The sequence below is a fragment of the Chelon labrosus genome (assembly GCF_963514085.1).
Source record: "Chelon labrosus genome assembly, chromosome: 4".
NCBI lineage: Eukaryota > Metazoa > Chordata > Actinopteri > Mugiliformes > Mugilidae > Chelon > Chelon labrosus.
The window spans coordinates 7,148,159-7,162,004 of NC_140340.1; the positions used below are offsets into that span (position 1 = coordinate 7,148,159).

The 13,846-nt window shown below is 44.3% G+C and overlaps 2 protein-coding genes across 3 annotated transcripts; one reads left to right on the plus strand and one right to left on the minus strand.

The window, feature by feature from the left end:
* Positions 1–291: 291 nt before the first annotated feature.
* nelfcd (negative elongation factor complex member C/D) lies at positions 292–6,339 on the plus strand. Of its 2 annotated transcripts, none has more exons than XM_084542708.1 (15): positions 292–564; positions 1,965–2,077; positions 2,209–2,318; positions 2,419–2,528; positions 2,642–2,749; positions 2,958–3,110; positions 3,244–3,374; positions 3,507–3,672; positions 3,759–3,893; positions 4,625–4,764; positions 4,856–4,970; positions 5,057–5,152; positions 5,240–5,380; positions 5,638–5,767; positions 5,952–6,339. In XM_084542708.1, the coding sequence occupies exons 1-15, from the start codon at positions 502–504 to the stop codon at positions 5,984–5,986; spliced, it is 1,746 nt and encodes a 581-aa protein (XP_084398834.1). In that variant the 5' UTR covers positions 292–501; the 3' UTR covers positions 5,987–6,339. The 2 variants fall into 2 exon arrangements, with proteins under 2 accessions (XP_084398834.1, XP_084398835.1); XM_084542709.1 differs by having other exon boundaries at positions 293–558.
* A 108-nt stretch (positions 6,340–6,447) lies between these two features.
* On the minus strand, positions 6,448–13,779 carry ctsz (cathepsin Z). The gene is made up of 6 exons (XM_084542710.1): positions 13,506–13,779; positions 12,164–12,327; positions 11,808–11,987; positions 11,563–11,713; positions 8,434–8,596; positions 6,448–7,216 (listed from the first exon to the last, which is right to left on the minus strand). Exons 1-6 carry the CDS (start codon positions 13,631–13,633, stop codon positions 7,091–7,093), a joined length of 912 nt encoding a protein of 303 aa, XP_084398836.1. The 5' UTR covers positions 13,634–13,779; the 3' UTR covers positions 6,448–7,090.
* Positions 13,780–13,846: the final 67 nt, after the last annotated feature.

The following is a 13,846-nucleotide window of genomic DNA, read 5'->3' on the forward strand; positions in this document are numbered from 1 at the left end:
ATGTTGTGGCTGATCGGTGTATGTATGTAATATTTTGTCCAACCTTAGTTTGCCTCTCCAGTTTATGTGAAAATTGTTAATTCATCCTTTATTTACTTTCATAATCACAATAACTTGCAGTTCACCAGTAGATTATAATTTTACATTTTCCTTCTAAACCTCTGGTATCAACAGTCTTTGCTCAAATTATTGTGTTGCTCTTGTTTTTGTTCAGTTTATCAGACAAGAAAATAAAAATGTAAAGTTGTTCTGAAGTTGCCTGACAGTCTGAACGCGGGGACTAATTCCCATGACCTTTTAAATCTTGGGGGCGTGGCCTGCAGCCATTTCCCTCCTGTTGTTGTTAGCCTGCTAGCTTAACAGGCTAGCTGCTGCTACTACCTGCATCTTCGGCCGCCGAGCACAATTGGCTGTTAAAAAAAAAAAAGAAGTCACGGCGACGTTTAAAACTCGCCGCTGGGTTCTCGTGGGTAGCTCACAGCCTCTTCTTTTCCCGTCGACATGGACGAGGAATATTACAGCGGTGCAGGAGACTGGGAAGGCACGGACGGGAACACGGTGAGAGTACGACTTGTTGCTGTTTGGCTATTCAGACCGTTAGCTAGCCGTGCAGCGTTAGCTTAGCTGCAGCTACAGCAGCCATTGATTTATTGTGACAACCACACATTTACGTTTAGATAAAAGATGCACGGAGGCAAGTTTGTGCATTAGGTGTCCTGTATATTTTAAATTCCCAGTACTAGTTTAGCTGTGTCATTAGCCAGCTACAGGCTAGCTAAGGACGTGGAGTTAAAGTTGACTTAAGCACTGTTTGTTGTTCTTTCATTCATTTAAATGTGTGTTGATTTAATTTAGCGCAGCTAGAAGCTACAGGAGAACACTTAACGTTGGTTGTAAGAGGACAAGTGACTTCATACACTCACAAAAACCAAACCGTGTTTAATTACTTCATGTTTCCTTAAACATTTACTAGACTGAGGAGATAAAACCAGCTAGAGGAGAGATGGAGATGTGGTCAGCTCTCATTTAGGGGCTTTAAATCTAATTATGCACTCACTAGAGAAAAAAAACAAACGCTTTTTTTTTTAATACCATAAGTCCTGCACTAAACCCTCCTTCATGACTGTTATAATGTGAAAGTTTATGTTGAATAAACCTGAAGGATCAACTCCATCCTCTGGACAATAGATCCATCCCAACAATTAACTTTTTCAGTGCAACGACATTTGTTTTCTCTCAAGTGCAAAACACATATATCTCAAGTATTTTACTTATTTTTACTTATTTTCGTCATTCTGTGCGACATTTGTTTTCTCAAGAGCATAACCCACCACTTAAACGTAGTTTCGCTGTCTTACCCTGCTGCTCTAACACCTAAATTGCTGTTAAAGTCTAATCTCATCTTAATCCAATAACCATTCATTAATACACAGGATTAGATGTTACAGTCCCTTGTGCCAAAATCCCACGCAAAACACATTTAGAGGCCCTGTCCAACTGAGAAACCCTAACAAACCTACAGTCATGTGATATGACGCTTAACCTACAATCTAAACAAACTAAGTAAACGCTGCTGGCTTGTATGGCCCGCTCAGCAGCAGAGGATAATTCAAACATTATGAAACATAAGCTAACCTAACGCTGCTGTCTTAGCAGCTAACCGTAGCTATCAAGCAACATGAAGACATCAGGAACCTGGCCTAAACAACAGCAGTATGCAGCAGTATGCAACCATAATGAGGCAGGGCTGTTATATTAGAATGTACTGGTGTACCTAATGAACTGGCATGTGGGTGCATGTTCCTCAACCTGCGTGAAAAGTCAAGAGTAGGTTCTTCTACGCTCGTCTCGTCAGTCGTCCCGGACCGTCATCTGTAGCTCTTCCTGCGTGTTAATGACAAACCAGAGTCGAGGCGCTCCTGTCCTCGAGAGTCACAGACGTCCGTGTGAACGTGTCCTTTCAGGAGGACGGTTACGTTGAAGGGGAAAATGACGGGAAAATCCAGGAAGACTGTCTGAAGAAATTCTCCAGCAGGGATTACATCATGGAGCCTGCCATCTTCAACACACTCAAAACGTGAGCGTCCTCATTCTAAGCGTTTTAAAGTCACTTAAATAACTGTTGAGTGTGGTGCCAGTTAGCCGTAGTGTTTTTTTTTACTTGAGTTATGAAGATACCTGGGTGATAAAAGCGTCTTCTTGTTGCAGGTATTTCCAGGCAGGTGGCTCTCCAGAACACGTCATCCAGCTCCTCTCTGAGAACTACTCCGCTGTGGCTCAGACCGTCAACCTGCTGGCTGAGTGGCTCATCCAGATGGGTGGGCACATTAGCGAACTACTTACTCATCATTTTTCCAAGTGGCGTGCGCCTCACTGAAGATGTTTCATTAATCTGTAATGTTGCTATTTCGCCTGCAGGTGTCGAGCCAGCTCAGGTCCAAGAGCGAGTAGAAAATCACCTCAAGAGCCTCCTGATCAAACACTTTGACCCCCAGAAGGCCGACTCCATCTTCACGGTTGAGGGAGAGGTGAGATGTCTGAACGCTGCTTTTAGTAGTTTTACGAACGCGAGTTCAGAGTAAGTGTTGCGTCGGTGAAGAGTTTATGAACCAATCCGGTCTCCTGTGTTTTTTTTTTTTAGACTCCCGCTTGGCTCGAGCAGATGATAGCGCACACAACGTGGAGAGATCTCTTCTATAAGCTGGCAGAGGCTCACCCCGACTGCCTGATGCTCAACTTTACTGTAAAGGTAAGAGTGGTGGTAGCTGGAGTCACAGTACTGCTCAGAAGATTAAGAGGAGGAGAGGAGGGAGCATCAGATCTGGTGCTAAAACGATTCAATTGTCAGTTCAAACGTCATTTATTACAATAATTCAAACAAAATAGATCAAATTACTGATTGGTGTGTGGGTAGCTAGAGCCTCTTCTCAGTGTTTCTTTGTGTGTTTTGTGTCCAGCTCATTTCAGACGCAGGTTATCAGGGAGAGATCACCAGTGTGTCTACAGCTTGTCAGCAGCTGGAGGTTTTCTCCCGGGTCCTGAGGACGTCTTTGGCCACGCTGCTGGACGGCGGAGAAGAAAATCTGGAGAAGAACCTGCCAGAATTCGCTGTGAGACTCTTTTAGTTTCTACTAGCTGTGGTGCTGTCAAATATTAGGTTGTGTTTCAGTCGCGTTTAGAGCCCTGCTTCTGTTTTTATATTGTTTAAAACATTATTTCATCATTCCCTCTTCTCACTCGCAGAAGATGGTGTGTCACGGCGAGCACACCTACCTCTTTGCCCAGGCCATGATGTCCATCCTCGCTCAGGAGGAACAGGGAGGCTCAGCTGTTCGTAGGATCGGCCAGGAGGTGCAAAAGTCTGCACATGAGAGGTAGTTTGACTTGATCGGTTCTCTTTAGTGTCGTCTCAGGGGAAAAAATATGGAACATGCAGAGAATAAACGAAACTGCGCCGGTTGGGTTGTGCGTAGATAACCGATCTGTGGTTGCGGTTTAAATCGCAGAGGTCACGATGCCAGTCAGATCACCCTCGCCCTCGGCACGGCAGCAGCCTACCCACGAGCCTGCCAGGCGCTGGGTGCCATGTTGTCCAAAGGAGCCCTGAATCCTGCTGATATAACGGTTCTGTTCAAGATGTTCAGCAGCATGGACCCCCCTCCTGTCGAGCTGGTGAGGACACAACTTCTTTTATAGCTCGTTTATAGCCACTGCCTGCTTCATAAAGTGCTGTTAACTGCTTCTTTTTTTTTTTTTAGATCAGAGTGCCGGCCTTTCTAGATCTGTTCATGCAGTCGCTTTTTAAGCCGGGATCAAAGATCAACCAAGACCATAAACACAAATACATCCACATCCTGGCCTATGCTGCCAGCGTGGTGGAGACATGGAAGAAGGTACGGAAAGTTGAAGGGGAACTCCGGCGCAAAATGAACCTGGGGTTAATAACACATGTGTACCGAGTTCGACCGTTCTCTGGTATTTGTTTTCATGCATTTGTTTTGTTAGTCAAATGTGACCAGTTTTCTTGCAAACCGCTATTTAGCGTATAACGCTAGCCTTCGGGGCACACGTACACATGAAAAGAAATCGCTATTTCTATACCACTAACAAGGCTCACAATATCACCACACTTACATTGTAGCATAACTAGGGTCTCTACATGTAAACCGAAGCATTGAGAACTTTGCAAGTATACAGGCAGTTTATTAAAAAAGGGATACAGTACCGTTTGCGTCCGGCTCGCTTATCCAGGCGGGCGCCATCTTGGGGAAACTGAACTGTCTGTTGCCGGAAGAGAGCACTGAACGAAGAGAGTTCAGTTTCCCCAAGATGGCGCCCCCGAAGGCTAGCGTTATACGCTAATTAGCGGTTTGCAAGAAAACTGGTCACATTTGACTAACAAAACAAATACATGAAAACAAATACCAGAGAACGGTCGAACTCGGTACACATGTGTTATTAACCCCAGGTTCATTTTGCGCCGGAGTTCCCCTTTAAGACGCTGCTGCTTTACTGACTTGAAATGATGTTATGATGATTTAAACGTAGTAACTCATCATCTGCAAACTTTACGTCCTCTTGCTCCACCTTAACATCTTTGACTTTTCTTTTCATTCGATCCCAGAACAAGCGAGTAAACATCAACAAAGATGAGCTGAAGTCGACCTCCAAGGCCATCGAGACCGTGCACAACCTGTGCTGCAATGAGAACAAAGGAGCTACAGAGCTGGTGGCTGAACTCGGCACTTTGTACCAGTGTATTCGGTGAGTGAACCACTGAAAAAAACAAGTGTGTGAAGTAATGCTAAGTGTCACGGCCGGTATGAGCCTGCTGACTTCATGGTTGTGCGTTCAGGTTTCCAGTGGTTGCTATGGGAGTTTTGAAGTGGGTGGACTGGACGGTGTCTGAGCCGCGGTACTTCCAGCTCCAGACGGACCACACCCCCGTCCATTTAGCTTTACTGGACGAGGTACGACATCACGGCCGGACACAAGTTTAATTTTCAACCGTTGTTTGAGATGGCAAGAAAAGTTGAACGTGATATTTTCTCCCCAGATCTGTACGTGTCACCAGCTGCTGCACCCGCAGGTCCTCCAGCTGCTCATCAAGCTCTTTGAGACGGAGCACTCTCAGCTGGACGTCATGGAGCAGGTCTGATTTCACTTCTCGGCGCACGTCCGTGTGTTGTCAGTGTGTGCGTCAGCTGACTGTGGTGTGTTGGTTTTATTTCCTCTTCAGTTGGAGCTGAAGAAGACTCTGCTTGACCGAATGGTTCACCTGCTGAGCCGTGGCTACGTGCTGCCCGTCGTCGGCTACATTCGGAAATGTCTGGAGAAGCTCAACACGGATATCTCCCTCATTAGATACTTTGTCACTGAGGTAACCGCTGGGTTTGAGAGGAGTATATATAGCAGCTTAAGAGCCAGGTATTTACCTGAGGAAATGGAGATTAAAGAGCTTAACCTGTGGAGCTATACTGGGCATGAGTTCACCACAAATATAGACTGCTAGATGTGTAAATCAACTGTTTGCTCACAATTTAAGCTTTAGAAGTCGTATCTTTTGGCGGTCTGGCCTGCTTTAAATACACTCGACCTTTTCAAACAAAGCTCAGGATGAAATATTTCTCCTAAAAGGTCCTGGATGTGATCGCGCCACCCTACACGTCGGACTTCGTTCAGCTCTTCTTGCCCATCCTGGAGAACGACAGCATCGCAGGAACGATCCGCACAGAGGGCGAGCACGACCCCGTCGCCGAGTTCATCGGTAAGTGACGCGTCGACTTTTAGACTCGTGATATTCGCGCCACATCTGTAGACTAAAAGCGAAATATGACCGGATGAAAACACGATACATAAAAGAGCGTTGCAAGTTAAAGAAAGGAAGTGGTTTTCACATGTTGACGTCGATTCTTTTCGAGGCGCTAACATGTGGGCGATTGTTTCTCCAGCTCACTGCAAGTCAAATTTCATCATGATTAACTGACGGGGACACGACACAGAAGACGTTCTTGTGGGAGACTGTACAAAGAGACGGGAGATAAGTTATCCCAGCGATAACCGAAGGCTCCGTACTAGACACTGAAGCACACAGCTTGGAGACGGGACTGTAAAAGTTTGACCGAGTGAGTGGAGACGAGTTTCGGATGAGGACGCAAATTGGACAAATGTCACAGAACGTAATAAGACAGACTGGTCGATGGAGGAGCCTCTGAAGATGCAGCTCAATATTTCTTTTTTTTCCACCTGTATATTTGATTTTCTATATTTTATGTAGGTTCAAGCTGTTTTAAAATAAAAAAAAAACCTGAATGTATGATCGTAACATGTCAGGTGTTGGGTTGAGTTTTTACATTTGTCGTTTATAAACGTTCTCTGTTACAGGACAGGTTCAGGGAAGACATTCATTTATTTCATACAGTGTGATTGACACTCAAAGGACAGAAGTCACGTGAAGTATCGTGTTTATTGGCACAGACGGCGACAGCAAATATTCTGATTTGTTCGAAGATTGTTCAGTGTGAAAAAAAAACAAAAACAGGAACTTCTACTCTACTTGTTGTCAAATGCATATAAGGCCATTTAAAGTTCTGCTTTTTATTTTCATCAGTGCATTGAAATCATAGATTGCTGTGTAGTGCAATATCGGTCGGCAGCTTTAACGACACACACTGAAAACGTTCAGCGTTGCAGCAGTGCAGGATGAACTGTCATCACTGCGTTCTTTGGCTGAGTAAGTATGCATTTACAAATTAAAAATGAAAACTCTTCCATGTCCTCCTAATGTTGCAATCTATAAGGCTATAACTTTAAATTCTCCTATAGCACAGATATGAGTTGTACTGATGAGTGTCGTTCCCCTCGTTGATAAAGTTTGTGACTGTTAAACAGGTAACACACATCAAATGTAAGCAGCTCTGCTCAAGTCCCTGGCACTGATTACAAGTTTAAAAATAATTTGCTATAAAAAACTGAATTCATTCCCTTTATCAGCATCAACATATATAAAAAAAAAAATTAAAAAAAGCTTCCCTCCACCCCCGATAGGAAGACATGAGCGTGTGCAGTGGCGTCCTGACACCGAGCTCCTCTAGTGGTAGCCTTTAGGGACGACTGGGTCTCCGTACATGCAGTCCTCCTCCAACGCCAGGTTGTAATGGCTGCCGCTTCCTCCCTTGTAGGCGCTGGTCACGATCCTGAGCCAGCCTTTCTCACCCTGAGGAAATGGGAGAAATAATCTGTTTTCATAAAATTTTATAGGCGAGTGACTGAGAAAGTAATATGAACAGGAATCAAACATGGAAACCCCTAACTGTAGCCCTAGTTTGGTAGCCTAGAATCTAAACGCGCCCCTAGCGGCAGCAAATTACATTTGCTTCCAGGGGCAGTCACTCTCCGTTGACTTGAGATTTCGAAAAATCCAAGATGGACCGGGCCAATCACGAGTCGGTGGGCGGGCTTAACGTGATGACGACTGACCTGCGACCATAAGTTCCGTGAATTACGCGTGAATTCCCCATCCTGCTCCTGCTAGAACTACCAGAGCGATGGCTGCTGCTAGCGAACAACTTTCTTTCGAATCGGCTTTGGCCGCCACTCTGAAAGACTTGAAGTTAAGCTTTTCTCTGAGAAAAGAACAAGAAACTGCAGAGGTCGTTCTTGCAAAAGAAGGATGTATTTGGAGAAGTTTGATCCACAGCTTAAAAATGATTAATGCAGGAGAAACTCAACCTGTAGGCGAACTCATAAAAACAGGATGCAACAAGAACTATTTAATATCTATTAGGATAAGTTTTTTCCACAACACATGCAAGGAACTCTCTTTTCCGTCGCTCTGACTACGTCACCTTCTTCGTTGCTCTGATTGGTTGTAGCGCCATCCTATTGCGTGGAGAGGGAGTTTGAAAGACAACCGTTTATCCCACCCCTCCGGTTGAGCCCTGTCTATGGAGAGCGCCCAGACCCTACATTTAATGTGGCTCTGGCTCGTCAGGCTACTAGTTTGGCTATATTTATTAATATAAATTCCACTGTAGTTTATATTTTGGTTATTTTTTATTTTTTTCAAATACAAAAAAAAAAATAAGCAATTCTTGGATTAAGAGACAGCTGAAGTTTAAGGTTTTGATCAAACAATAAATTTAGGGATTAAAATAAAGTGAAGCCAACATGAAGTTCCTCTAATGACCACTTGAGGCAGACTTCTATGTTCAACTATAGAGAAAGGTTAGGGTTAAATAAACATGTTTGAGCAGCAAACTTCTCCATTCATGACAACCTTACATGGGTTCATTTAAATATATATCGAGGCTTAAAGCTCCAACTTTTAAGTTATTCAGAAATGAGGCGGAGTTAGGCACCGGTAAGATGGTGACTCCCCTGGACCTGACTCTAGATCGCTTAAATAATACCTAGGACTCGATGAGGACTCACCCACGGCTCTCCCCAGGAGTTGCGGACGATCCAGTATTCGACGCCGTCCTCCACTCCCCATCCTGCCACCGACACGATGTGGTTGATGAAAGCCTCGTCCTGGTATTCAGAGTAGACGCCTCCGGTGTACGCATCCAGCTTATCGGTGGCCATGATCCCGCAGCTGAAGGAAAAGAAAACAAACAAACACCGCAGGTTACGTCCACTTTCTAGATAAAGGTGTTCTGGTTTACTGATACCAGCCGTTTGCACAGGACCGGTGAGGTGCACACACTGTCGAATAATGCGATAATATTTACACAACGGGTAACGTGGAGGCCAGAGTGGCTCAACATTTGCTTAAAAGACAAAAGAAGGGAATATAAAATCATTTTCTCCACTACACAGACACTAGATGCTCGTCCCCTGTAACTCCAGCCTATGTTTTCATCTTTCATTTATAGAGGCAGGTTATATTATGTGTCAAAACATTTCAGGAAGGTGATCAGGTCACAGCGGCTGCTTTTTCCCCTGCATTTTAAAAACGCTCAGTCACATTACCACTTGTGTTCGACTGGTATAAACCAACTGTGGGTTTCCTGTTTCACTTCAGTGTCTCTCTTTTGCTCCTGCGCTTAACATTTGTCCCAACTTTTCCACCAAAAGACAAACACAGCATTTGGAAATGAAGAAGTTATTAGTCTCCGAGACATTTATTACCCGCGTGAGAATGGGGGCATGTTGTTGAACAGAAACCTAGTGTGACCACACCTTAAAAGGACAAGCAAACATTCATTTATTCATCCATTCACTACACTTTTATTTGCAGAGCTGCGCTGGTATAAAAGACGTTTTAGTCAGCTGCTTTGGGTTTCCCTGTGTGCTTGTGTGTAGATGGTATTTTTTTTTTTGTAGGAGACAGAAGGAGGGAGAATTCGCCCGACTCGCCCGACCACAGAGAGATGTGAACCATCGGCATTTTTGACCAATCAAAGCTGCTGCAGTCTGTGCTAGGGTTTAATATTTTTCCCGAAAATTAGACGACCCATTTCCCGGGAAACAGCTGTTTTTTGTTGTTGTTGTTTTTGCCCAAGTAATGTATCGATATCATTCAAATATGCGTTCCCAGCATGTTTTATATTATTTGTAACATTATTAGGGCAAGAAACACAGTTTATGTCCATATCAACAAAGTTTGCAATGATCAATTCTGCTGCGTGATCAAGTGAGCTGCGTGCGTGACAGCCTATCTGCCAAAAAGCAGCTACCGTATTGGTGCAGAACGATCACGTGACCAACCGTGCCACCACTCGCGACCAAGATCTTATTACGCTCTGAAGAAACTAGTTCTGCATAAAACATAGACGCATCGGCAATCGACTGGAATTTTTGCGACGAACTTTTTTTGGGTAGCTTAGCATGACTCGTTATGTTTTATGAACTAAAGATTGTGTAGATGCCAGACTGTGGAGCGGGATGAAACGATAACAGGGTTCACCTTACGGCCTAACAAAGCTGGCTGCAGACATCATTAGGAGGTTGGTAGCCTACTGCTGCAAATGACATTTGCTGCCGCTAGGGTGCGTGGATTTCTAGGCTATAGCCTACTGCTGCACTGAATTCAACGTTAACGTAAGACAACAATAGAAGCGCATTTAACAAAAAATAAATATATATTTCCCGTTTCCCGTCATAACCTTTCCCGGGAATCAGGAAATAGTCTTGATCAGATTTCCCGGGAATCCCGTTTCCCAGGATTAAACCCTAGTCTGTGTCATCTTGATTCGTAGCTACATTTCTGGGGGAGGTGCACGTCAGGACACGTCTGAACTAATGCAGAGGGATAAATCTGGCTTTAATATTTGTCCTCATTAACAAACTTGTATTTGTATCATCATCAGATTCTACATATACGCTTCAGTCAGACATATGCATCTATGACAGATCTCGTTCCTCCTCCTGCTGTTCTCTTCTCTCTCTTTTCTGTCTGTACCCGGCCGGCCTTAAGTAGATGGATCCCTCCATATGAGCTCATGGGAGTTTTTCTTTGCCACCGTCGCCTTCTTGCTTTTTTTTTTTGTTTTGTATTCTTGCACCGTTGTTCCCTGCTGGTGTAACACCTTCATTTCCCCCACGGGAATAAATAAAGTCTTATCTTATCCTATCTTATGCTTGCTCTGGGGGTTTCAGGCTGGATGTTGTAAAACGTCTTGAAACAATTTGCTTTGTTATTGACGCTATATAAATTGAATTGAACTTCTTCAATACCTGACGTCTCACCTACCTACCTGACCGTAACATGCAAAGTAGAACTGTAAACTTTCTGCAAGCTTATTTCATTCTATACGTGTCTGATTTTATAGTTTATATCTGCTGGACGATGTAACATCTTCACTGACTGCGTTTACATGTTCTTTAGTATCCTGGTTTTGAGGCTTATCCCGGCTTTGAGCATATCCGGGATATGGTGTTTACATGGAACACAGAGAAACCCGGTTATTCATATCACCGTATACATGATAAATACCAGAAACCCGTTTTCCGATCGCTGCGTTCTATCTGCGCATGCGTGTTTCACGTCTTTTTCAATGTTTTCCAACGCGACCTAACTTGCTCAACGGTGCGAGGTGGAAAACCAGCGTCACGTAGCTTTTCCATACATCGGCATGTCGGTGTTTTCTGCCATCTAAACACGTTGTTATGTTTAGTTCTTTCATTACTTTAAGGGAAAATTCTGTCTCTTCGTCGCTCCAAAAGTGAGACGTTCTCGTTGCCGCCATGTTGTTTGTATATCTAGTGCGTCACTTGGCGTCACTCGCGACCTGCGCAGACAGTGGGCAGCCGTCAGAGACCGGGATAAGGTGTATACGTGCTCCAGTATCCCGGCTTCTATCGGAGTACTCCAGGTAGCAAAACCGGGTTTCTTGAAATCGGGAAATGGGCATGGACAAACACAAAACCGGGATACTAAAGAACATGTAACATCTTCATTGTCTTTGGGTGAGATTGCGTGTCCATGTCAATGTAAACCACATTCTTCTCGAAAATGTACATGATGAAATGTGCTGTATGATTAAATTATTACTTAAAACAAGCAGAATGACTCGTTATATGTTTGTTTGTTTTTTAAAAAAAGAAAAAGTTTCAAACCTGATCGGCCCTCTAGCGTAAATCTCTGCCATCATCTTCTCTCTCCCACTGACGTCTCCATAATCTCCCACTTTCCACACAGTGAAGTTCTTCACAATATTGCACACTCCAAAGGTGGTGCAGGTGCCGCACTGGTTGAAGGGCTTGCATGCTTTAGAGAGAGAGAGAGAGAAATAGAGCGTGTACAGCTCAGACTGTGTATGTGATCCTAACCATTACCTTGTCCAGTGAGCACTGACACTTACGCTGGTCTTTAGCTTGGTAGTTGTTGCAGGTCTCATCGGGGATGCCGTGCGTGTTGGCGTACTCCCAAACTCCAGTGTGATCTCCTCCGTGGCAGCTGCCGGCATTACCGCAGTCGATCACGTGCTGGACGGAGAGATAGGCAGACGGCCACGCTCCTTTCCGCTTGATGTTGATGCGATCTTAAAGAGAAAGCATAAAAAAAAGCAAAGAGATCAGTTTCTGTTCTTCAAAGCGGCGGAGGAAGTGGAACTACCACCTGCTAAATAAAGGATCAAGCGATGATCTTGTGATCCGCGCCGAGACTGATTTAGCCTGTGTGTGTGAACGATACTCAACAATACTCGGGCAGTCGTACCTGCCATGGCACTGGTGCTGCCGTGTGCCCAGCAGGAGCCGCAGTACTGGGGAATGTGCTGGTTGCGGGTGGTGCTGACGTAGTTGGTGCCGTTGATGTTCCTCCAGTCCCACGCCTTGGGCAGCTCAGAGACGTTCAAGTACTCATGAGGACGGGGCACGGTCCTGGGAATAGACAGGTCATCAGATGCATATTGTAAATTGTATTGCAATTTGGGATCTAGTGAAGTTGGAGGCCAGGTCAACACCTTGTCCTGTTCTTCGTGTTTTGTTTTTTAGTTGTTCTTAAAGCTTTTTTTGTGTGTGTGCATCCTGCTGGGGATCAAGGAGTGTCATTGCTATAGGGTGGGGGTGTCTGGTCTGGTCTAGGTGGGTGCTACATGTCTAAGTAACATCCACATGAATGAATGCCAGGTCCAGAAGTTTCCCAGCTGAACACTGAATTGTCACAACATGCACAAATTCTGCGGCTGATCGGCGTGTAAAGATATCTCTAATAATCCTGATATACATTGAAGAGGGACAGTAAAGACTGTGTATTCTCCTACTTTAGTCTCTGATGTGCAAACACTGAGAAAAACACCTGCTCGCAGTCACACTGTAGGTCATGTGTCTTCTGTCAATCTATAACATGAGCTGTTTTGTTTGTTTTTTGTTACTTGAGGAACCTAAATACCTCAAATAATCAGCACCAGTCAATGTTCAGACCAAAAAAAAACAGTTATATAGCTTGGATTTAGAATTTAGACCAATATGTTGAAAGAACTTAATGTAAATAAATGTAATTATGCTTTAATTGTTTTAAGTTTAGGAGCCAGACGTTAACATTTCTGATCCCCAGCTCTGTTTTGAATGTACATCAGTCTTTCAGGTTTGATAAAGTCAGCTGCAGGGAAATTACAAAGCTCTAAACTTCCTCAACCTGTGACTCAGCAAACCTCGTGATTTGTGGTAAACGCTGATGGGGACATTTTTTTTTTTTTTTTATTGTTTTCTGCCTGTTTATTGATTTGCCTTGTAGTCAAAATAGCACAAAAAAATAAATAAATAAATAAAATACAAAAACTGTGTGTCTTTTTCGCCTCTACGTCTACTTTAATCGTGTTTTGTGCGATATGTAATTGTATATGAATCACATCTGTTTGTGTAATCTAGCTGAGTCAGCTTTAGCCTCCTGGTGTTTTCTGACAGGCTAAAACCAACGGAACCAACGGAACCAACGGCTGTTCGAAGCTAACGTTAGCCACCTAGCTCGCTGCTGCGGCTAATTTAAACTTCTCCGTAACGTACGGGCTAACTTTTACTAACTTTTACTAACTTTTACTAAATTTATTCCAACATACCTCTGTCCGAAGCCGTCTCTCCTCGGTTGGCGGACATAGCAGGGCTCTTTCGGGTTGAAAAACACTCCGGCGGACACAACGGACAGCACGACCGAAAACAGGATAAGAGCAACGGCGGTCCGAGCCATGTCTGATGCCGAGCAGGGCTTCACCCAGCGGGAGGAAGACAGGAGAGATTTAAGGGCGCTGTCTGGAGCGGAGGTAGACCAGACACTGCTAAAAAAAACACCTACCAACCGCCGGTACCAACGACCACAGTCACATGACCCACGAAGCACACACACACACGTGGTTTACAAGGAAATCACATGTCACAGTCACTGGATAGATAAACAACATGT